Source organism: Phocoena phocoena, chromosome 8, assembly GCF_963924675.1.
Source record: "Phocoena phocoena chromosome 8, mPhoPho1.1, whole genome shotgun sequence".
Lineage (NCBI taxonomy): Eukaryota > Metazoa > Chordata > Mammalia > Artiodactyla > Phocoenidae > Phocoena > Phocoena phocoena.
This window is the reverse complement of record NC_089226.1, coordinates 14397641-14420427: the sequence shown is the minus strand read 5'-3', so window position 1 is coordinate 14420427 and position 22787 is coordinate 14397641. Positions and strand designations below refer to the sequence as shown.

At 40.5% G+C, this 22787-nt stretch overlaps 1 protein-coding gene across 7 annotated transcripts in view; it reads right to left on the bottom strand.

Annotated features, from left to right (window-relative positions):
* DDX6 (DEAD-box helicase 6) overlaps positions 1-21844 on the bottom strand; it is a 30467-nt gene extending 8623 nt beyond the window's left edge. For 2 of the 7 annotated variants that reach the window (XM_065883331.1, XM_065883332.1), the window contains exons 1-6: positions 18511-18710; positions 15152-15215; positions 14083-14187; positions 3919-4048; positions 1645-1739; positions 65-187 (exon numbers count right to left, since the gene is read on the bottom strand). In XM_065883331.1, the coding sequence (XP_065739403.1) occupies positions 65-187; positions 1645-1739; positions 3919-4048; positions 14083-14187; positions 15152-15215; positions 18511-18710 (717 nt within the window). Of the gene's footprint in view, positions 1-64; positions 188-1644; positions 1740-2868; positions 3016-3918; positions 4049-14082; positions 14188-15151; positions 15216-18510; positions 18986-21561; positions 21623-21777 lie in introns of those variants that run through there. The other 5 variants (XM_065883327.1, XM_065883328.1, XM_065883326.1 and 2 more) reach the window with 5 other exon arrangements.
* Between the last annotated feature and the right edge of the window lie 943 nt (positions 21845-22787).

The following is a 22787-nucleotide window of genomic DNA, read 5'->3' as shown; positions in this document are numbered from 1 at the left end:
ATGGATAAAGATATACTCATGGACAACAGGATAGTACTGCTTCCAAGTACAGGTTTATACTCACCATGAACTTCTGTACACTAAGAGGGAAAGTAGCAGAATATAATAAAATCTGTCTGTTTTTAGGTAGCGTGAGAATAATATCCTCCATTATCTGCACAAAATCCTGTGACAGCAACTTATCTGCCTGCAGTACAAAGAGAAGACGATCTTAAACACAATGAAATAATGTCTAAGGTCTTTGGTTAATAAGACATCATCCAGCAAGTTCACAGAATGCTCCTGGTTGTAAACAGTAAGTCCTCTACAACACTGCATAGTCCAAAGGCACCAAGACACATTACCAGTGATTCAGAAGGGGAAAAGTCTGTAATACTCATCTTCCAAGGAAAAAAAGTCCCAGACAGATATAATCCTTGTTCCCATAACAAAATTTTAATGTGACTTCCATTACAGAGACATTATAGTATAGTGGTTAAAAGTACAGGCTACAGAGTCAAACTACCTGGGTTTAAAACTTGTCTCCTTATCAGCTATGTTGGGAGGTTTCTTAACCACTATTTCAGTTTCCACAATTTAAAAGTTAAGATGTCTTCTTACTATAGTAACTACTTTATAGAATACCTATCTTATAGGATTCTTGCAAAAATTAAATGAAAAAACAAGTAAAGCACTTGGTGCTAGCACGCAGTAACTAATAAATGTGCTCTCATTACTCAAAGATAAAAACCTGTTCTGAATAGATCATGACGAAACTGCTCTAGTAATCTAAAACACAGACCAAACAGGAAAATAACTTTAAAAACATCAACACTGGTTTCATATATGTATAAAACACTGCTAGGTCCTAAGGATGCAGAGCTGAATAAGTTCTTAAAAGGCACTTATAACCTGGTGAGATAACACATTATAACAGGGACGAAAAACCAAACAATACAAAGTTGTATGTTAAATGAGGGGTTAGAGACATTACATGCTTCTTAAGATGAATCACAGAATGGAAAGAGATTTTGAATGAACTTGGCTTTGAGATTATTCAACAACTTCTCTCACTGAAAAATAAAAACCTCGCTTTACTAAGAAAAAGACACAAGGCTGATTTAGTCCTATAAATTCCTATCATCTGTTGTTTTTAAAGGGTAAAGCATGTTTTATAAGCAAATTACTTTGAACCGACAAGAGTCATGCATTTATTAAAAGGTCATAGGGACTTCCCTGGTGGCAGAGTGATTAAGAATTCGCCTGCCAATGCAGGGGACATGGGTTTGAACCCTAGTCTGGGAAGATCCCACGTGCCGCAGAGCAACTAAGCCCATGTGCCACAACTACTGAGCCTGCAAGCCACAACTACTGTGCCTGCGTGCTACAATGACTGAAGCCCGTGTGCCTAGAGCCTGTGTTCTGCAACAAGAGAAGCCACCGCAATGAGAAGCCCACCCACCACAACAAAGAGTAGCCCCCGCTTGCCACAACTAGAGAAAGCCTGCTCGCAGCAACGAAGACCCAATGCAGCCAAATATTAAAAAAAAAAACAAAAACAAATAAAAGTGCATAAACACGAAGAGGTTATGCTTCATTCACTGGCAGTTATGAACAAAGTCAGAGTAGTACAGAATAGTATATTTCCAAATGAAGAGACATTACCTCATCCAATACTATCATCTGGACATGATCAACTTTTGCTACTCCTTTCTTGATAAGATCCAGGATTCTCCCAGGGGTAGCTATCACGACATGCACTACACAAGATTAGAAAACATATTTTCGTTAATTTTAGTTGGGGCAAAAAGGATATAGTAAAGGTTTATATCATATATTTTATCAGAAATACTGCTGTAGAGGCAGGAATAATACAAAGAGGCACAGATGTGTTTTAGAATATGGATTTCCATTCCATCTTTGGTTGGCTAGAGAGTACTTGTTAGTTTCACTGCTACATGGGGGTGGGGCTACAACTTCCCAAATCACCTGCTCCAAATAAGGGGCATACTTCCTTGTCTTGGGGCAACCCCCAAGGAAAAACAAAAGGTATGCCAAGCTTCTGATACAGTAGCTTGCCTTTAATCTAGATCAAGGGTCTTCCGAAGACTGTAATAAGGATCAAATAAAATAATCATTTTAAATAACAGGACAGCACAAAGAATATAGTAATTAAACTAATCAAACGATAATCATATATAAATGTTGACTAAAATTCTATGTATAATTTTATATAAGTGGATTTCATTCTTGCTGTTTTCTTTTTTCACTTAATAATGTACCATGGAGAACTCTTCACTAAAAAATGAATACAGGTCAGCTTCACTCTTTAATGGCCGTGTGGAATTCCCTTCAGACTATATCCAATGTATTTTAGCCAAACTCCCTTGACATTCAGGTTGTTCCAAGTTTTTCAGTACTACAAACCATGCTGTAGTAAACAACCTTGCATTTGTCCAATTATTTCTTCAAAAAAGATTCTTAAAAATATACATTTATAATTTTGAAATATAATGCCAAATTGCCCACCACAGAGATTATATCAATTTATACGCCCATGTTGCAAGACAGCCAACTTCTCCACAAACTCACATTATTGGTTACTTATCAGCCTTGCCAATCTGAATTAACCTTGTCAATCAGATAGGTACATATCACTTTACTGTTTTTATGTACAATTTAAAAAATTAGTAAGGCTGAATATTCTTTCAATTACTAAAACAATTTGTTTTTTTTGCTTGAATGAAAATGGTCATTTCCTTTATTCATTTTTCTACTGCAATGTTTGTTCCTTATTAATTTAAAAAACAATTTTAATAAGTTACTGAAAGGAAACACCTGTGTGTGGAATTTCAGAGAGCCAGCCACCTTACATCAATCATTTCCTACCTGTATCATCAAGCCTCATTATGTCATCCCGTAAATTGGTTCCTCCTGTGGTTGCCATCACTTTAGCCCCTCCCATGTGTTTGCTGACCTGGATGCAAATTTGACTGACCTGTAGAGCAAGTTCTCTAGTGGGAACAATCACCATTGCTGGAAAATAACAAATAACAGAGAAAACAGAAAAAAAACAGCATATATTAAGAGTTTAAGAAGCTACAGAAATATTTCCCCTTGGAATTAAGACACTCAAATGAATAAATTTCTTAAAAAAAAAAAAAAGAGAACCTATTATAGTGTTCCAGATTTAGACTTTTCCTCAATAACAATGCTATACAATTCTTGTACTCTTCTTATTTACAAACCCTTGAAGGGTTCTTTGAGTGGTCAATTATTAGCCCAAAGTTCATTAATATTTTAGTAAGAGATTCACTAGTCAAAATACCCAAATAAGAAACTCTTGCCGCCCAGTTCTATTTATATCATATAAAAGTAAGTAACAGAGAGATGGCAGAAATAATAATTATAGATCAAGAAAGCTGGGGAAAAAAACAGCTGAAAATTTAAGAAAAAGCTTCAGAGATGAAAACTTAACTCTATTAGCTTACTCTGGGTACAGTTATGGAAATTTACTAACTGCCTAACCTCTTAAAATCCCCAAACCACAAGGCTTTAAAGAGAAAAAGTTCATGTTTCTACAAGGAACTCTGCAGACACACAGCTGTCACAAGAAACATTTCAGTTCCATAGTTTGTAAGTATCTATGTCAGATAATTTAACTTCTCAAGATCTTAGCTCTTCCTATCTATCTATAGGACGATAATCTTATTTTGCCTATCTCACTGGAATGTTGTCATAGCTGTGTAATATGTAAAAGAACTTTGAAAACTAGAAATCTCTTTAAAAAAAGTTAGGAATCATTTTTACAAGACAACCAGGCCAAAAACCGTGAAAAGGACAAATACGAATTCCAGATTATTTAAGTTCTGACTAAAAAAAAGATGGTAATCGCTCCAAGATTTAAATTGCCATTTACAGTTTAAACAAACAACTAACCTTGTATATTGTCCTTCTTCAGGTCTAGCCGTTCAAGTAAGGGAATGAGGTAGGCACCGCTCTTGCCTGTTCCGTTTTTTGCTCTAGCTAAAATATCCCTACCAGATAAAGCAATGGGAATGCTCTCCTCCTAGAATAGATAAGACAATGCAAATTACTTGTGAATAAAAACAGTACATAAGCAAATTCTTCTCTAAAACACACTGAAAGTATACATAGCTCTTTGGTATTATTTGGAAGTATTTTACAAGAATAAGTAGAGACCAAATAAATTAGCAGGAACAGTCCACGTCACCATCAGTATCAACTGACATTTACCAGAACTGCTTATAAAATACATACTCAAGTGGGGGCTTCCCTGGTGGCGCAGTGGTTGAGGGTCCGCCTGCCGATGCAGGGGACATGGGTTCGTGCCCCAGTCTGGGAGGATCCCACGTGCCGCAGAGCGGCTAGGCCCGTGAGCCATGGCCGCTGGGCCTGCGTGTCCGGAGCCTGTGCTCCGCAGCGGGAGAGGCCATGGCAGTGAGAGGCCCGTGTACCAATAAAAAAAAAAAAAAAAATACATACTCAAGTAATAAAAAAACTGTATATGTAAGTCTGCATGTGCAAATGTGTTGTCTAAGGAAGCTGCGCATCAACAACCAAGACGAGTAACTTGGGCTAACATCATGAATACATAGAGGGAAAAAAGCAAAGGACATTTCACAATTAAAAACTGGAGGAAAAGACAGCACAAACAATATTCAAAGGAAAGACTGTAATAAGATATTCGGAGACTAGTAAACCAATTTGACCACAATGAAAAATTGTAGGTTGGACAATTTATCCCTACACAAAACAGGAATCAGCTGGAAAAGTTTAACCTCGGGTCCTATTTGATTTTTTTAAAAATCGTATTACATAATGTCCAATGTCTGTCTCACAGCCAACTTCTGTCCTGAGATGTGCTCAACTGGAGTCTCAACTCTATTCCAGTTATCTTGATCCATGGCCACATTACCAAGGCTGACTTCCCATTTTCATATTTGGCTTAGTTTGTCATATGTGTTTTGAAGAAGATAGTATTTATTAGGACAAATTTCCTAGACAATAGCAAAGGATTCCTAACGATTACTAAATATTAAATATACATATATGGAGAGAAATTTAAAAAGTAAAACAGGTATAAACAGAGAGGAAGCAGAACATTTCGATTTCTAAAACTAAACATTTTAATTTCTAAAACTAGAAAATTAAGAAAATAAATTAGGAAAAGAGATTCACAATCACTAAAATAATTAGATCTTTCTATGCTTGAGCTAATGACCAAAAAAAGTATCTCTAGCACTTTAAAACTATTACTGAAGGACTTCCCTGGTGGCACCATGGTTAGGAATCCGCCTGCTAATGCAGGGGACACGGGTTCAAGCCCTGGGCCGGGAAGATCCCACATGCCTCGGAGCAACTAAGCCTGTGTGCGACAACTACTGAGCCTGCGCTCTAGAGTCCGTGAGCCCCAACTACTGAGCCCTCGTGCCACAACTACTGAGCCCCAACTACTGAGCCCTCGTGCCACAACTACTGAAGCCCATGCGCCTAGAGCCCAGGCTCCGCAACAGGAGAAGCCACTGCAATGAGAAGCCTGCACACCGCAATGAAGAGCAGCCCCAAAAACCAAAAAACCAAAAAAACCCCCACACCGTTACTGGAGAAATAGCTAAATCATAAGCATCATGACTTTCATTTCCCACCATGACTCTTATTCTAGAACCCCAATCACAGGGGTCAGATGGGTTCCTTATGGTCAGAATAACTAACACAGCTGCCAGAACAACTGCAAAAATTATCCAGTCATAATACTCTATTATCTTGTTCCTACAGCCAGCATTAAACAGTCTGCTTATTATGTATGGTAAAGCAGGTCAAAGAAGAAAACCTTGGTTTTGACCCTTTGGTCTTGATCTCTGCCCTCCTACTTTGAGTCAACTCTATTAATCTTTTGTTGTCCTGAAGGCCCGTTATCCCCATGAGTTCATTCTCTTCTATGGTTTTTAAACAGGCTACCTGCATACTACTCAGTTCTACAGCAGAAAAAAAGGCTAGGTAGTCTCCCAGTGACTTCCTGAATCAGGTTCTTTAAAAGGATAAGACTTCTGGAAACCATAAACAAGACGAAAAGACAGCCCTCAGAATGGGAGAAAATATTTGCAAATGAAGCAACTGACAAAGATTAATCTCCAAAATATACAAGCAGCTCACACAGCTCAATATCAAAAAGACAAACAACCCAATCCAAAAACGGGCAGAAGACCTAAATAGACATTTCTCCAAAGAAGACATACACATGGCCAACGAACACATGAAAGGATGCTCAACATCACCATTAGAGAAATGCAAACCAAAACTACAATGAGGTATCACCTCACACCGGTCAGAATGGCCATCATCAAAAAATCTACAAACAATAAATGCTGGAGAGGGTGTGGAGAAAAAGGAACCCTCATACACTGTTGGTGGGAATATAAATTTATACAGCCACTATGGAGAACAGTATGGAGGTTCCTTAGAAAACTAAAAATAGAACTACAATATGACCCAACAATCCCACTACTGGGCATATACCCAGAGAAAACCATAATTCAAAAAAACCACATGTACCCCAATGTTCACAGCAGCACTATTTACAACAGTCAGGTCATGGAAGCAATCTAAATGTCCATCAACAGAGGAATGGATAAAGAAGATGTGGTACATGGGCTTCCCTGGTGGTGCAGTGGTTGAGAGTCCGCCTGCCAATGCAGGGGACACGGGTTCGTGCCCTGGTCCGGGAAGATCCCACATGCCGCGGAGCGGCTGGGCCCGTGAGCCATGGCTGCTGGGCCTGCGCGTCCGGAGCCTGTGCTCCCCAACGGGAGAGGCCACAACAGTGAGAGGCCCGCGTACCGCAAAAAAAAAAAAAAGAAAAAGAAAGAAAAAGATGTGGTACATATATACAATGGAATATTACTCAGCCATAAAAAGGAACGAAATTGGGTCATTTGTAGAGACACGGATGAACTGAGAGTCGTACAGAGTGAAGTCAGAAAGAGAAAAGCAAATGTCATATAATAACGTGTATATATGGAATCTAGAAAATGGTATACATGATCTTATTTGCAAAGCAGAAAGAGATTTGGACGTAGAGAACAAATGCATGGATACAAAGGGGGAAAGGGGTGGGGAGGGAGGGACTGGAATTGACACATATACATTATTGAAACTATGTACAAAATAGACAACTGATGGGAACGTACTGTATAGCACAGGGAACTCTACCTAATGCACTGTGGTAACCGAAATGGGAGGGAAGTCCAAAAGGGAGGGGATACCTGTATGCGTATGGCTGATTCATTTTGTTGTGCAGTGGAGGCTAACAAAACATTGTAAAGCAACCATACTCCAATAAAAATTAATAATAAAAAAAAAGATAAGACTTCTGAATGAAGACAGGGCAGAATTAGATTGGGGGTATCCTAATTCCTATTTGGGGTTTATCTTTTTTTTTTTTTTTTTTTTTGCGGTACGTGGGCCTCTCACTGCTGTGGCCTCCCCCGCCGCGAAGCACAGGCTCCGGACGCGCAGGCCCAGCGGCCATGGCCCACGGGCCCAGCCGCTCCGCGGCACATGGGATCCTCCCGGACTGGGGCACAAACCCGCGCCCCCCGCATCGGCAGGCGTACTCCCAACCACTGCGCCACCAGGGAAGCCCCTGGGGTTTATCTTTTGACTTAAAGGCCATTCACTGACTTCTATTCCTCTACTCTGACAGGACTTATGCTCTACAGAAACTGTTTAAGGACAGGACTTTAACAAAGTAAGCTAGTCTGTAAGTTAAGATGCACTGTATTTCATCTCATATGGTGATCATTATGATTAGCAGTCAGGAGATCCAGTATATCCACACCGTCTCTTACTACTGTTTCCTGGGAAGATTAAGTAATATGAAGCAAGAGAATTCAAGTCCGACTCACACAGCTTTGAAACCCAAGAGGAAGTCATGGGGAGCAGCCAGGGAGAAGAGGAAGGAGGAAGGAAGCTAAATAATTTTTAAAAACTTACTGTGATGGACACTATGCTTAGATACTTAACGTTAATTATATCCTTTCAAGTTAGGTACGTTTTGTTTTACAAATGACAGATGGATCCTCAGACTGTTTTACTGAAGGTCACAAAGCAAGAAATGCTAGAACCAGGATTTGAACTTCGGTTTGCAAACAGAGAAATCGGTACCTCATATACCAGTAAGTACAATGTACAGCCATTTTGGAAAACAGTCTGGCAGTTCCTCAAAAAGTTAAAGAGTTACCATATGAACCAGCAATTCTACTCCTAGGTATATACCCAAGAGAAATGAAAATATCTCCACACAAAAATTCGTACACCATGGGGCTTCCCTGGTGGCGCAGTGGTTGAGAATCTGCCTGCCGATGCAGGGGACACGGGTTCGTGCCCTGGACCGGGAAGATCCCACGTGCCCCGGAGCAGCTGGGCCCGTGAGCCATGCCCGCTGGGCCTGAGCGTCCTAAGCCTGTGCTCCTTAACGGAAGAGGCCACAGCAGTGAGAGGCCCGTGTACCACAAAAAAAAAAAAAAAAAAAAAAAAAATTCGTACACCAGTGTTCAAAGGAGCATTATTCGTAACAGCTAACAGTGGAAACAACCCTACAACTGAAGAATGGATAAACCAATCTGGTATAGCTATACAGTGGAATATTATTCAACAATAAAAAGGAATGGAGTACTTATACATGCTACAATATGGATGAGCCCTAAAAACATGCTAAGTCAAAAAAGCCAGTCACAAAAAAGAGCATATATTGTATGATTCCATTTACACGAAATTGTCCAGAATAAGCCAATCCATACAGACAGAAAGTAGATTAGTGGTTGCTTAGAGCTAGGGGAAGATGAAGGGTGATTACTAAAGTTTCTTTTTTTCTTTTTGGGGTGATGAAAATATTCTAAAATTGACTGTTTTAGTTGTGTGACTGCACAACTGTGAATATACTAAAAAACAATGAATTGTATACTTAAAATTTGTGAATTGTGTGCTGTGTGATTTATACCCTAAGGCCACCAAAAACAAAACAACCAAAAACAAAAACAAAACCCACCAAAACCCAAAAAAACAACACAAAAAACAGAAACCTTAACCTTAAACGACCTTAAGGTCTGATTCTGCCACTTTAGCTCTCCAAAGTCCATGTTCCACTGTAAGGTCTAGGGACTGAGCCACTATGTATTTACTGTGTTTTTATAACCCTACTATCCATCCATTCTCCTTTCTTAGCAGCACCGTAACTTTGAGGAATTACATCCTCCCCACCCCAACTTCCTCAGCTGTATGGAGGACAACGACTGAAGCCAGGCCTGGCTGAATGCTCCCTTCTAAGAACTGAGATTGCTATAGTGCATCCTATAACGATTTACAGCTTCCTGAGCCCTTTAGGGCTGCCCTGGTTCTTGGCCCATGCCAAGTGTGTTTCTCCAGACTTCTCCCTAATCTTGTGAATTCCTGATATTCAATAAATTTCCTTTTGCTTAAGTTTACCCAAGTTGGTCTCTGTTGCCTACAACCAAAGAATGGGATACCTTCCAATTTCCTAGTACTGAGAGGCATTTTACAAAAGTATAGTACCTGAAAAGGCTCCAAATTGCCCAGATAAATGCTTTTAGAGTAGCTGCTTCTTCTTACTTCCTAGGACTAGTTGAATTTAAGAACCTTAATTTCAGGGGAAAAAAATATGGGTACTGTGGAGGAGGTAAGCAATGGTGACAACATCTACTGCTACCCAGAAAAAAAGGAGACGGAAGATAGTAATTTCAAAAAGAACATCTCCACCTTAAGGAACACACCCCAATTTTACCATAGTAACCAATGAAGACATGCATTTAAAGACTTTGAGAATTTAGGAAAATAATTCTTTTGGCAATCAATCCATGTTAGCAGGAGGAATGAATTATAAAAGAATTAAGAATGCTCTAATTCTTAACTATAAATTTAATAAACAACCAATTAGACTTGGTTAACAAAATAATTTGAGATTCCTGACTTGATATGAAATTTGGTTGCCAAAAGAAGGAACTTCCATGTTTCCCTCAATAATGAACTACTTGCCATTCCATCATCTTCTTACCTAAAAAGTCTTCAAAAGTTGTGCCTAAGGTCTGGAAGCAGCAAGAGCTGTCACCAATCATCCCCATGTTAATGTAAGGTTTCTCAATGTTAAGCAGAATAAGACAGACTCTTAGGTCCTCCAAAGAAGTCTCTACTCCTGTAAAGCTAGGCCTCAGAATGGCATGGTTATGCTACTGGGCACAGCATTCAGACCAAGAACTAGAATCACAGATGGCTGTACCAAAGAAAAATGTGTGGAAGCAATCTGTAGTATATCTGGTTCCAGCCTGTCAGTGTAAAATTGTATCGTCTCAAAAGATTTTAAGTGCCTCATTTTCTAATAATCTTATAGCCAAAGTGCAACTAAGTCAGATCTCTTAAAAAAGATTCAAATGTATATGACACCCATCTGGTCAAGAGGATTTTATATCTGGAGAGAAAAAAAAAATGCCTGGATCAAACTGTAAAACTAAGTACTATAAAGACAATAGACACGTTTTAGGAAAAGAAAAAAAAAATAACAAAAAAAAAAGTTAGGAAAGAAGGTAGACAAGAAGAATGCCAGTCACGAGGTTGGATTTTACTAGAGGACTTCTAGATTTCTTTTGGTTCTAAAGTCTTAGTATTTATGGTTTGTTACACTGAATGATTCTAAGAAGCATGTTATCTTGTGTTTTCCATGGATCCTCAGGCAAAACAATAGTGCAGGAAAAAGCAATGTGAATGATAGTCTCAGGTATACAGAATAATACTTTATATTCATACTCTGCTTGCTGTTTCAAAATACACCTTGGAGCATTGTGGATTCGGTTCTAGATCAGTGCAATCAAGTGAGTCACACAAATTTTTTTGTTTCCCAGTGCATATAAAAGTTATGTTTACACTATACTATAGTCTATTAAGTGTGCAGCAGTATTGTGTAAAAAAACAATATACACACCTTAATTTAAAAATAATAACCATCATCTAACAACACAGGGTTGCCACAAACCTTCAATTTGTTTAAAAAAAAAAAACAAAACCAGTAAAAACCCAAACGCAGTATCTGCAAAATACAGTAAAGCAAAGCACAGCACGGTAAAACGAGGTATGCCTGTACACAACCTTCGATCCTCACAATAAAACCCTGTGAGGGAGATCATTTCTACTTTACAGAAAAAGCTAGATGGTAGACTGGCTAAGTGGCTGGAGAGTTAACTATCTATATGCTATACAAAACTGAGAATGCAAATAACAAAGTGAATTTTAAAATTTAATACAAAGGTGTGAAACAGGAGTCAGCAAGGGTCCATTAAGAATTAACTCTGCCAAATGAACCAATCTCCTTTTTTGATAAAACTACTACATAAAATAAAACCCCATAACATTTATTGGGCATTTGTCACCTATTAGCCACTGCAATAAGGATACTAACATGAATTACCTCACTTAATCTTTACAACAACCCCACGGTATACACTATTATATCAATTTTATAGGTCAGAAAGCGGAGGCTTCGAGACATTTAAATAATCTCCTTAGGAGTGGAGTTGGGATTCAATCCGCGCAGCCTCACCGCAAAGACAGTGCTCTACAACACTTCTCTAGACGAAGTTCGCTTACAGATATCCATTAACCATAATTCCAACAAAGCAATACAACTGAGGGCCTATTTCCTGCCATGCACCTTGCTAAGTACTAGAGATACAAAGTTGAATGATACAGTAGAAAAGTGCCCATAAAATGTTTCACTCCTATAGATAAAATAGATTAACATGAACTATATTATGGAAAAGTAGATTCCTAAATATTTTTGATATCTGCACTCAAATTGCCTGATGAGGTATAACTTTATCTTGATACTTTCTCTAACCACAACAAACTCCTTTCAGTTTGTCCACAAAGGCACACTCTCATCCCCAGGCAATCACCATTCCAGTGTTCCCCATTTGGAACATGGATCACTTCTTCCAGGTTGTTCCATCTTCCCTAGTAGCTACATATATGTGCAATTTCAACTACATATATGTGCCCATTACATTACACTGAAATTACCTGTACAATAAGCTGTCCTTTCCACCAGACTCAGAGTGCAGGAACCCTATTTATCTTGTTCATCATAACACCCTCAGGGTCTAACACTTTCTAGGTCACTTGATACATGTTTGTTCAATGAAAAAGTACTCAATGATGTCACAGAGTTTGTCCTGAGTACAGCTTGGATTCAACAGCTTCAACTTAAAAATGTGAAGACAACAATCACATTTATCAAATCTGTACATGTATAACACATGTTTAGGTCTACAGGCATGTATGTGTATACATACATATATTTCCCTGCTCTTTTCACTGAAAGAGTGCACCTACTCCCCACTAATTAGAATCAGAGTTCCTTGGAGAAATAGCTGATTCTGAGGCTGGGGAAGGGTGGCTCTACAGATAAGCTTGACATCGTGATATACCAAAAAGGAAGTGCTCAAGAAAAACAAAGGGAGAAGGGAAGGGTGAATAGGTGGAGCACGGAGGTCAGTGAAACTACTCTGTATGATACTATAATGGTGGATACATGTCATTATACATATGTTCAAACCCACAGAATTTACAATACCAAGAATGAACCCTAATGCAAACTATGGACTTTGGGTGATAATGTGTCAACACAGGTTCATCAGTTGTAACAAATATTGCTCTTGTGGGGAATGCTGATAATGGGGGAGGCTATGCATGAGTGTGGGCAGGGATTTATGAAATATCTCTTTTGCTCAATTGCTATGAACTTAAAACTGCTTTATAAAATAGTCTATCAGAGGAAAAAAACGAAAGAGGCACATTACAAACACAAAGGAACCGGCCTGAAGGAGCTCATGCTGGCCAAATACGGGACAATTCGAGCACAAAAATACCATTAAAGGGACTTCTCTGGTGGCACAGTGGTTAAGAGTCTGCCTGCCAATGCCGCAGAGCAACTAAGCCCATGAGCCACAACTACTGAGCCTGCGCTCTAGAGCCCGTGTGCCACAACTACTGAAGCCCGTGCGCCTAGAGCCTGTGCTCCGCAACGAGCGGCCACCACAATGAGAAACCTGTGCACTGCAATGAAGAGTAGCCTCCCCTCACCACAACTAGAGAAAGCCCGTGCACAGCAACTAAGACCCAACACAGCCAAAAATAAAAAATAAATAAATACATTTATATATATAAAAAATACCATTAAAAAAAATTCATGAGTCCACACTGATAATATATAGATACATAAGGAGGAGTTAGGGGGAAATTTTTATGAAGAGTAGTATATCTGCATTGCCTTAAAATGCTCCCCAAAGACTGTTTGTTAGTTTTAAGGTGGTGGGGGGGAGCAATAATTATACAGTAGAAAAATCAAGACACCACTTTGAAAGGGTAATCAAAATTAAAATCACCCTTGAGGAATAGATGAACACTATACCTCCAAATGTGACTTCTGCAGTATTCTGGCTAAGAATGCATAACTTGAATCTAATCACATGGAAATATGAGACAAACCCAAAATGAGGAATGTTCTACTGGAGGAAAAAAAAAGGAAGGGGGCCATATTTTTAACATGTCAATGTCATAAAAGACAAAAAAAGAACAGGGAAATGCTCACTACTAAAAGAGATGTAACCATTATATGCAATACCTGATCCTAGGATGAATCTTGTATGGAAGAGAAACAAAATGCTTTAAGACAAAATCTGGGGGCCAGTTAAAAATAAGACTACAAATGACAGATGAGATAGAAATACTGCATTAAAGTTAAATTGACTGAACATAACTGGACTATGATTATTCAAGAGACTATCCCTATTCTTAGGAAATACACACTGAAATATTTAGAAATAAAGCGCCATGATTTTGTAACTTACCATTTAAAGGTTCAGAAAGTGTGTATGCCTGTGTGTACATATATATATATGTGTGTGTATATAAACTGGAGAGAACTGTTGTTTCACTGTATCATTCCCGCAGATCAGAAAGTGTGTAACGCTTAACTCATAACATTATACATATGATAAAAAAGGGGAAACATACCTGAATAGGAGACGGCTTTTCCCAGCCCATTTCAAAAATTCCCATCAGCAACTCCCGTTTCAAACAGTAATCTTCAAACTCATTTCCTTTTGTGGAGGTCACATCCTGGTCAAACAAAAACAAACAGCATCAGAAGAATGAAGTACAATTGGGTTCCTTTGGTAATTAGCATGCTTAATAAAGTGTTTGAGAGACTAATTCTTTAACCCATTTAAAATATAAATATGCGCAGATTAGTTCTGTCTTGATCTATAGTTCAACTGAAAAATAACCACTCTTTTTAACACACACAAGCCATTTAAAAACTATGTTTTGGGGAAAGACCAGCCACCCTGTGGTCATTTTTCTCTAAGGACTGATGGAATACTGTTATTTCTATATAAGTATCAAACCACAAGATATGAAGTCAAACCCTAGCTCCACCATTCACTGCCTACAAATATCCTAGTCTAAACCAGGGTTTCTCAAGTCCAGCACTATTGAAATTTGGGCCAGAAAATTCTTTGCTGTAAGGGGCTGTTCTGTAGCATCCCTTCAGCTGTGATAACCAGCTATTGCTCCAGCTATTGCTAAATGCTTCCTGGGGACAAAAATTGCCCTTGGTTGAGAACACTGGGCTAAGAGAACTAACCTCTCAACTTCAGTTTTCTCATCCACAAAATGTGGACAATACCTACCCTGAAACTTACTGTGCTGCTGGAAATGAGAATTTTGAGAAAACGCCTTGAAAACCATAAAAGCATTCCACAAAAGAGATAAAATATATATACGTATAAACACGATATTTAATATATAAATTATATATTAAATACTGTATATATAATAATAATTATTGTATTGTATACTGTATATTAAATATTACATTATATATTGCAATAATGTGTATACATACACATTATTACTAATTCCTCCAAACAGTGGAAATTTTGGGCAACTCGTCATACATGAGTTACACAATTTCAACCACTTCAACTTACTTAAGAGTAAACACAGTGCCTGTTATCATTAAATAACTACTTCACTTTTAGAGTTTCAGGATTTTTCCACTTGAATGTTACAACCAACTTACCGAAGTTTTGATTCTTAGATCCTTTGGAGGGAGTTTTAAAGTCTTTTTCCAGTCATCACCAGGTCTAGAGAGAATACAGTAAAATTGAAGTATCAGAATTCACAGCATTAGTATTCTAAAATACAAAGATAATTCATCTCGATTATAATTCTAAAAAGCACACTAAGTTGAACATATTGCCGTTTACTTAAGAATACAGGTAACAAAAGAGATAAACTTTAGAAAAACTGTTTTCTTACAAAGCACAACAATCTAGGGAGAATTTTAAAAAATCAAGAATAGAAGGGAGTAAGGTATCCATCCTCTTAAGAAAAGCAGAGTTGTATACAGTCCAACCGTTTTCAAAACTAGTAACCCATATGTTTTGTTTGACCTATATAGTGTGTGTGTGTGTTTTTTGTGGCCTCTCCCGCTGCGGAGCACAGGCTCCGGACGCGCAGGCTCAGTGGCCATGGCTCACGGGGCCCAGCCGCTCCGCGGCATGTGGGATCTTCCCAGACCAGGGCACGAACCCACGTCCCCTGCATCGGCAGGCGGACTCTCAACCACTGCGCCACCAGGGAAGCCCATAGTGTGTGTTTTAAATTAGTGGCCAACATTAAAAAATTAGGAGATTTTGTGTAAAAGTCCAGATTCTGGATTTTCTTGAAAAAATCTGGAAGCTTTAGTAACACTGGTTCCAAATTTCTGCATGGCAACAGTTTGATAGAGCTTAGTAAATGGAGTTTAAAATCAAGTGGTTGATGCCTTTTAATAGGGCAAGTATGCTCTAATCTGGCAGTCCCCTATAGGCATCTGAGTTTGTAACTCTTGGTGACTAGTTAAAGCCAAGGAATCTATAAAGTTTCAGACTTGAGTTCAAGCCCTGACTCTTCTACATATTAGTTCTATGACCTTGCAACAGTTACTTTTCTAAACCTCCATTCTCTCATATATAAAATAGGATAAAATTACATAAAATAATTTCTATAAAGCACTCAGCACAATGCCTGGCAAAAGAAGAACTCGATATTAGCTGTTAGTAAACATCTCTCTTAATCTTTTTTACTGGGGATGCCTGAAACCACGAAAGAAAATAACAAAGAAAACGTAATAAAAAATTTTCTTTTTGGTCAGGTAAAAACTTCAAATAATATAACATCCAAAGCATCTAAGAGAAAAAAGACTATCAATAAAGCAGACAATGCTTTCAACTGTGTCTTTAAAATAAATAAGCTTTCACTGATTTAACTGTAACAACTCATATAATTAGAGCACCTCAAACATCTCAAGAGTCTTGATTTAGAAAGATAAGCACATTATTTTACTTAAAGCTAGGTCCCACATAATCCAAGATACTGTAACACAGGCAACTATTTGCTACCAATCCAAGGGTACTAAAGCCTTTCACCCCAGTCTATACCATAGCAAAGTTTGGTATAAACAAAAATGTCAACTGAACATCATAGTAAGCCAGCTTGCCACATTGCCAAATTCACTAAATCGTGGATAAAAATGCAGGAAGATACAACGCAAAATCTGCCTACAAAAAAAATTTATAATCTCAGGAGGTTAAAAACAATTTTTAACGAGAAAACAAGTGATAGAGATAGGTATTAGAAGAGCTCTGAGCCATGGGATCTAGAAGTCTTCATAGAAGAGATGACATTTAAACTGAGATTTAAAGATCCACAGAATTGAAAAAAAACCATTAATCCTAGGAAAAGCAAAAAAAAAGGTAAAATCCACTGTTGTCTCAAATCTGATTTCAAGTAGAAAATACTCTCAAAATGAAATGAGGGCTTCTCTGGTGGCGCAGTAGTTGAGAGTCCGCCTGCCGATGCAGGGGACACGGGTTCGTGCCCCGGTCCGGGAAGATCCCACATGCCGCGGAGCGGCTAGGGCTGTGAACCATGGCCGCTGAGCCTGCCCGTCCGGAGCCTATGCTCCGCAACGGGAGAGGCCACAACAGTGAGAGGCCCGTGTACAAAAAAAAAAAAGAAATAATGCAGCTTTATGTTTCTATCATTAAGAATTAAAAATAGCCTAAATATTGCTAGCCTATTCATATTTTTTCAAGACAAGCTGCAATTTAGAAAATATTCTTGATTTCTATACTAATTAAAATATTCATCTCAAAAATAATAGAGGGCTTCCCTGGTGACGCAGGGGTTGGGAGTCCGCCTGCCGATGCAGGGGACGCGGGTTCGTGTCCCGGTCCGGGAGGATCCCGCGTGCCGCGGAGCTGCTGGGCCCGTGAGCCATGGCCGCTGGGTCTGCGCGTCCGGGGCCTGTGCTCTGCAGCAGGAGGGGCCGCAGCAGTGAAAGGCCCGTGTACCGCAAAAACATAAAAATAAATAAAACACTTAAAAAATAATAATAAAATAATAATAGAATATGTATTAATGCCAAATCTCCCAGTGACCAAACCAATTCTGTTGGAAGTTAGGGCTATTTTTCTTTAGTAAGTACTTTTTAAGCATGGAAAAGATCTAGGTTATAATAAAACACAAGCTTTGGTTCCTTGAAAGAGTTTTATCATCTTATGAAGATTTCTAGAGGTTAAATCAACTTACATGGCTAGATTTTTAACAAAGACAAATCTCAAATGGGTCAAGATTCTTGAATGTTAATTTTCTATTAACTGATTCTTTGGAGTCATAGTTACCACTCAAATACTTTAAAGTGTACACTTAAAGATGATAGCATACACACTTTTAAATTTAAAAGAAAAAATATTCTGTAGTAAGATGAGGCTCTTACGTTTTTAGAAGTCGTCAAAGGGGTATGGGACTATTCAGAGATGTGTTTATAGGAGTTCAAAATCCTGAGTTCCCTATGACATAAACTGCTTGTTATTTTGTGTGCGTGTGTGTAAGAGGAGAAAGTGTATTTGGAAAGTAAATAAATAGGGCAGAAAAGCAAAGTGTCATAAACTAAAAAAAAGTTATGGATAAATTTTCTATGAGTATGTTTGAAGTTCAGAAGGCTGGGCAAGTCGTTAAATTTAAAATGTGAAATTGGCTAAAACAGCCATTCAAACTAGGATCAGGTCAAGTTCTAACACTAGGGAAAAAGCCATACTGGCAAAAACAAGAAGAATCTGAGCTCATTATGAAAGCCAGACATGTTTCAAAAAATAGTCTATACAAAATTAATATATATTATTAATCTGTGCCAGTCTGTTACTTAATAAACCTGAATTAGTTATGAAAGAAATAGTCTTCTATTGCAAATACCTGCTGGCCATAAAACGAAGTCATCTGTCCTCTATTTGCAATCAAAATGGTTAAACTAAGGTATACACAAAGTAGTCAACAACTAACAAAATAAATCTCCTTGGTCCCCCAAGTGTGTTTATTATTTATTCTAACACTTACTTAATAGTGGTGGTCATACTCTGTGCTTGCTGCTGAGTGCCATTATTGATTGTGTTGGTGTTTTTCAGCTGGTTCATCTGTTGCTGTGTCTGTGTGCCCCCTCCTCCGGGGCCACCACTGGGCTTCACAGGGCCCCTCAGCTGACCATTTTGACTGGACAGACCCATTATAACAGGGTTCTCTGTTCTGGCCGTGCTCATGCTGTATTAATTGTAAAGATGTCTCTTTCAAACTTCAAAACTTTTGAAAGTCAGTAGAGAAACTGTAATAACAGTTTATTAGGCTCTCCAAAACGAAGAGATAAATATAAGTCTTGCTCAATATATGAGTCCTTTATTGCAATGCAGGCAAGCACCTGTAAGTCTCTGAACGGTAAGCAGCAGTAACTTGCTCTCATGCACGGAATCAACTCTTTATTTTTTAATAAAGCCCTCTAACAAGGTTGAGTTATATATCTGAATTCGCTCACTTCAGTCTGAAACAAAGAAAAAAGTTAAATTAGCAAACAGCGTAAAATTAGAAAAAAACTTTTTTGTTTCCCTTTTAAAGAACTCCTTTAGAAGAACTCTCTTCTTTTAAATTAAAGAATTAAGAATACAGCTGCACTGAGACCAAATCACTAGCCAAGCTAGGAAAAACACAAAAAGATGAACTGCCTCAAAAACCAAACCTGCACCAAGACCCATCTCAAACATTTTAAACTGTCAGTTCAAATCAACCCAGAGAATACAAAGTAGAAAGATACTGTGATTAAGTTAGCATTAGTTGTCAAATGACAATCTCTTCCCTTGTTTCCTCCCTGATGAATTCTCTGAAGTCCCTGCCACCTCTTAAAGTCAATGAGTCATTACATTCAATTGCATTACAACTCAGTGAAGTATCGCACAACTTAATGTAAATCTACAAATGAACAAGGCAAGACAATTCATTAATTTTTTTTCTATTTCTGACAACTGAGAATCCTTGAAGAGTTGAGCTTTTGACTTCACCTTATGCTTTAAGAAGAACACATTGCCCTTGTGAATTTCAACGACAGAAGTTAAACTTTATAAAGAAAAATACATTTTCTTTTTTTCCTTAAGTTTTTGCCCTTTAAAACAGTAACTGAAGCATGTCAAGGGATATAAATATGTCTACCTGTCAAAATCTTCTGCTTGAAAAACAGCCAAGAAACCTTTTAGCTACCTTAATTAAATCTGAATACTAAAAAAAACTGCTACGTTTTTAAACATAACACTTTTCAAAGTATATCCCAACTTGAAGTAGCATTTTTTTAAATTACAAAAACACAAAAAGGAAATTAGCTGTGTTAAAAAAAAAAAATCTGTTAAAGGGTAAAGATACTAGTACCTTTAATCAAACTTTCCAGGAAACCCAGAGTACTAATTGTTAACTTAAAAAATTTTTTAAATTATTCCCCAAATAAAATTATTTTTAAAGGAAGTACATGAAAACGTAATTGAAAAGCCAGGGGGAAAAAGGCCAGAAAATAAAGGGCTGCTCTGTTTGCTTTGTTCTTTAACTCCTTTACATTTCTTACCAAACATAAACTAGCTTATTAATTAGCGTTTCTGCCATACACCAAGGTTTCTCAAACAATAAAATTTTTTTTAAAAACCTCTTTGATGTCTTTTTTTTTAATTGAAAATAAAGTTGCTCACAAGCAAATCCTGATTATCAGGTACACAAAGCTGTATATTTCCAAGTCTCCCAGAAGCTGAGTGACCTCTTAAGCAGAGGGTGGTTAAGAGCCATCCAATTTCACTGCAAGGTAGTAATTGGTTTCCTGTATTGACAGGTTTATATTATGATCAGCGATATCACCTACTTCATACCAGAAGACTTACTTATTTGCAAACACTAAGAGGATGAAGGTGGCAACTTCTAAAAATTAAATGGTATCATTACTGTCCATCATGCACGTTAAGACCTCATACCTCCCTGCATCCAAAATGCGACTATGTGATAACTGCTCCCCTCTCAATTAAGCTAAAACCAGCACTGCAGCTCTACGTCTCAGGAAAAGAAATATTCCTCCTACCCCTTCCCAATTTAGATTTGCAAGTTATATTTTCTACATTTTCAAAAATACGAACGAAACAAAGACGAGTTGGGAGGAACCCCTAGCGGAGTTAATTACAGCACTTCCCAGATTGTAGTTAGCAATTGACAGTTTCACACCCAAAACAGTATCGTCATCTCCAAAAAGACCTTTTGTGTGCGAATGCAGCGCAGTTTCTCTAAGCTTGGTCTGCAAGTTGGAGTGACCGTTCTATTTTGAAGGGGCGAGGGGACTGTTGAAGAGAAAGGGGAATGAGCGATAAGGGAAATCAAGCCAGTGATTTGAGCCCTATAACCGTAGGCAAATAATTTCTTGTTTCCCTACCCTTCAACACCCCCCCACCACCACCAAACCCACACACTTCGAGTCAGCTCCCTGGGCCCATAAACACAAATGGGTTGGGGCCCTGAAATCGTATCTGCGCAACAAGAGCAGGGAACCAGCTCCGCGGGTAGGAAACAATAGGGGCTCCCGCAAAAGGCCCCAAAGAGAAACCCTTAAGTCAGACGGTCCCTCCTTTCTCCATGACTCTGGGGCTCCATAATCACCCCCTTGCTTTCGACCTGCAAAGCCTTACTCCGTCAAGCAGCCGGTCCTCTTCGAAACCCAGCCTTCCGCTACTGCATATTCCTGCCGCCCCCTATAGGGCCGCCTCGTACCCTATAACCTCCACGATCTCCCTAAGTCCTTGCCGCCCCCTACGATCCCACCTTCCCTCGTCTCCCACAAAGCTCCTCCGAGGAATTCTCCCGCTCCTCCTCCGGACCCCGCCGGACAGAACAGTGCTCTATCCCACTCCTCCCGGGCGCCCCCGCCCCACAGCTGCCGCCCGCCTTCCTCCCGCGGGCCCGAACAGGCCTCAGGCCTCCGCCTCAGAGCGCCCCCCACGCCGGCCGGGGGAGGGGGTAACTCCCCGCAGCCCCCGCTGCACCGCCGACCTCCAACCCCTCACCTCACCCCACTCCTCGCGGCTCGGGCCCGAGTCCTACCACTGAGGCCACACCCGCTCTGCACCCTCGGTCCTTTATTGTTGACTCGAAGCTCCCAAAATGGCGGCGGCTCCTTCCTCCTCGGAAACCTCCGCCCGCCCCCACCCGGCCCCTCACTTCGGCCGCCCCCCGCCCCGCCCCCCGTCCCGCTCCACTCCGGGGGCCTGGGGGCCAGCCTGCCGGCGCTCGCCAGCTCCCCGAGCCGCGCAGCCCTACCTCCGCCGCTGCCCGCTCTCAAGGCGCCGCCGAAGCCGCCGCCCGGGCCGAGCTAACTCGGCTCCCCGCCCCCTCCCTCGGCCGCAGCACCCCCGCCCCTTAGCTCTCCGCATGGCTGCCGCCGCGACTCCTCCTCCGCGCAAGATGGCGAGGGCCCAGCTGCAGCCGCTGAGCCGCGGCGCCTCTGCCTCTCCTGCTTCGTGGCAGGGGAAATCCGGGCCGAGGAACCTCCCTGGAGCGAAAATGGAGGGTAGTGCTTTCCCACCGACTGGGGGCCCGCGGGGGCCCAAGTTGAGGGAAGTTGAAGGGAAAATACGGGTCCCTTTCTGAAGAGAAAGGAGGGCTGCTTTTTCCACAGCTGAGGAGAAATGATCGGGGAATGGTGGCTGGGAAGAGTACCCCCAGAATGGATGTCGGGGGCTTGGGACCCGAGGAGGATCTGCTTATTCCTGACCAAGGACCGGGTAGCGACTCGGGGACGGGAGAGCTGACCTGACATCTCCCGCGGGCCGGGGAAGCTGCTGCAGGACCAAGGGGGTCGCGTCCGTTCGAGCCCCGCGCCTCCGTGCAGGAACGCGCGGAACCACTGGTCCGGAGGCGCCGGCACGCGCCCGGGTGTGGGAACCGGAAGGGGGGCCGGCCGGGACCGGTGCGGTGGGGAGAACCGGGGAGGACGCGGGGCGGACAGGGGGCGCTGTGCGCGGGCGGGCAGGGGCGGGGGTGGAGGACGCTGTAGGAGGATTGCGCGGGGGTGGGGTGCTGGGTAGCGGGGGTGCGACCCGGGCCGGAACCCGGAAAGCGAGCTTCGGGAAGGGAAGTGGGAGACTGGGGCAGCGATCCTTCTCTCTCGGCCCCAAAGCTCAGTCCTCAAAGAGAGGGAACCAAGGAGGCCGAGCCCCACCCCCCGAAGGAAGGAAACGCTGCTAAGGAGTCAGTTATAATGGTAATAGGAGTTGTGTACGGAAATGGGCAATCAGAGGACCGAGGGTGATTCTTTCTCCAGCCTGACC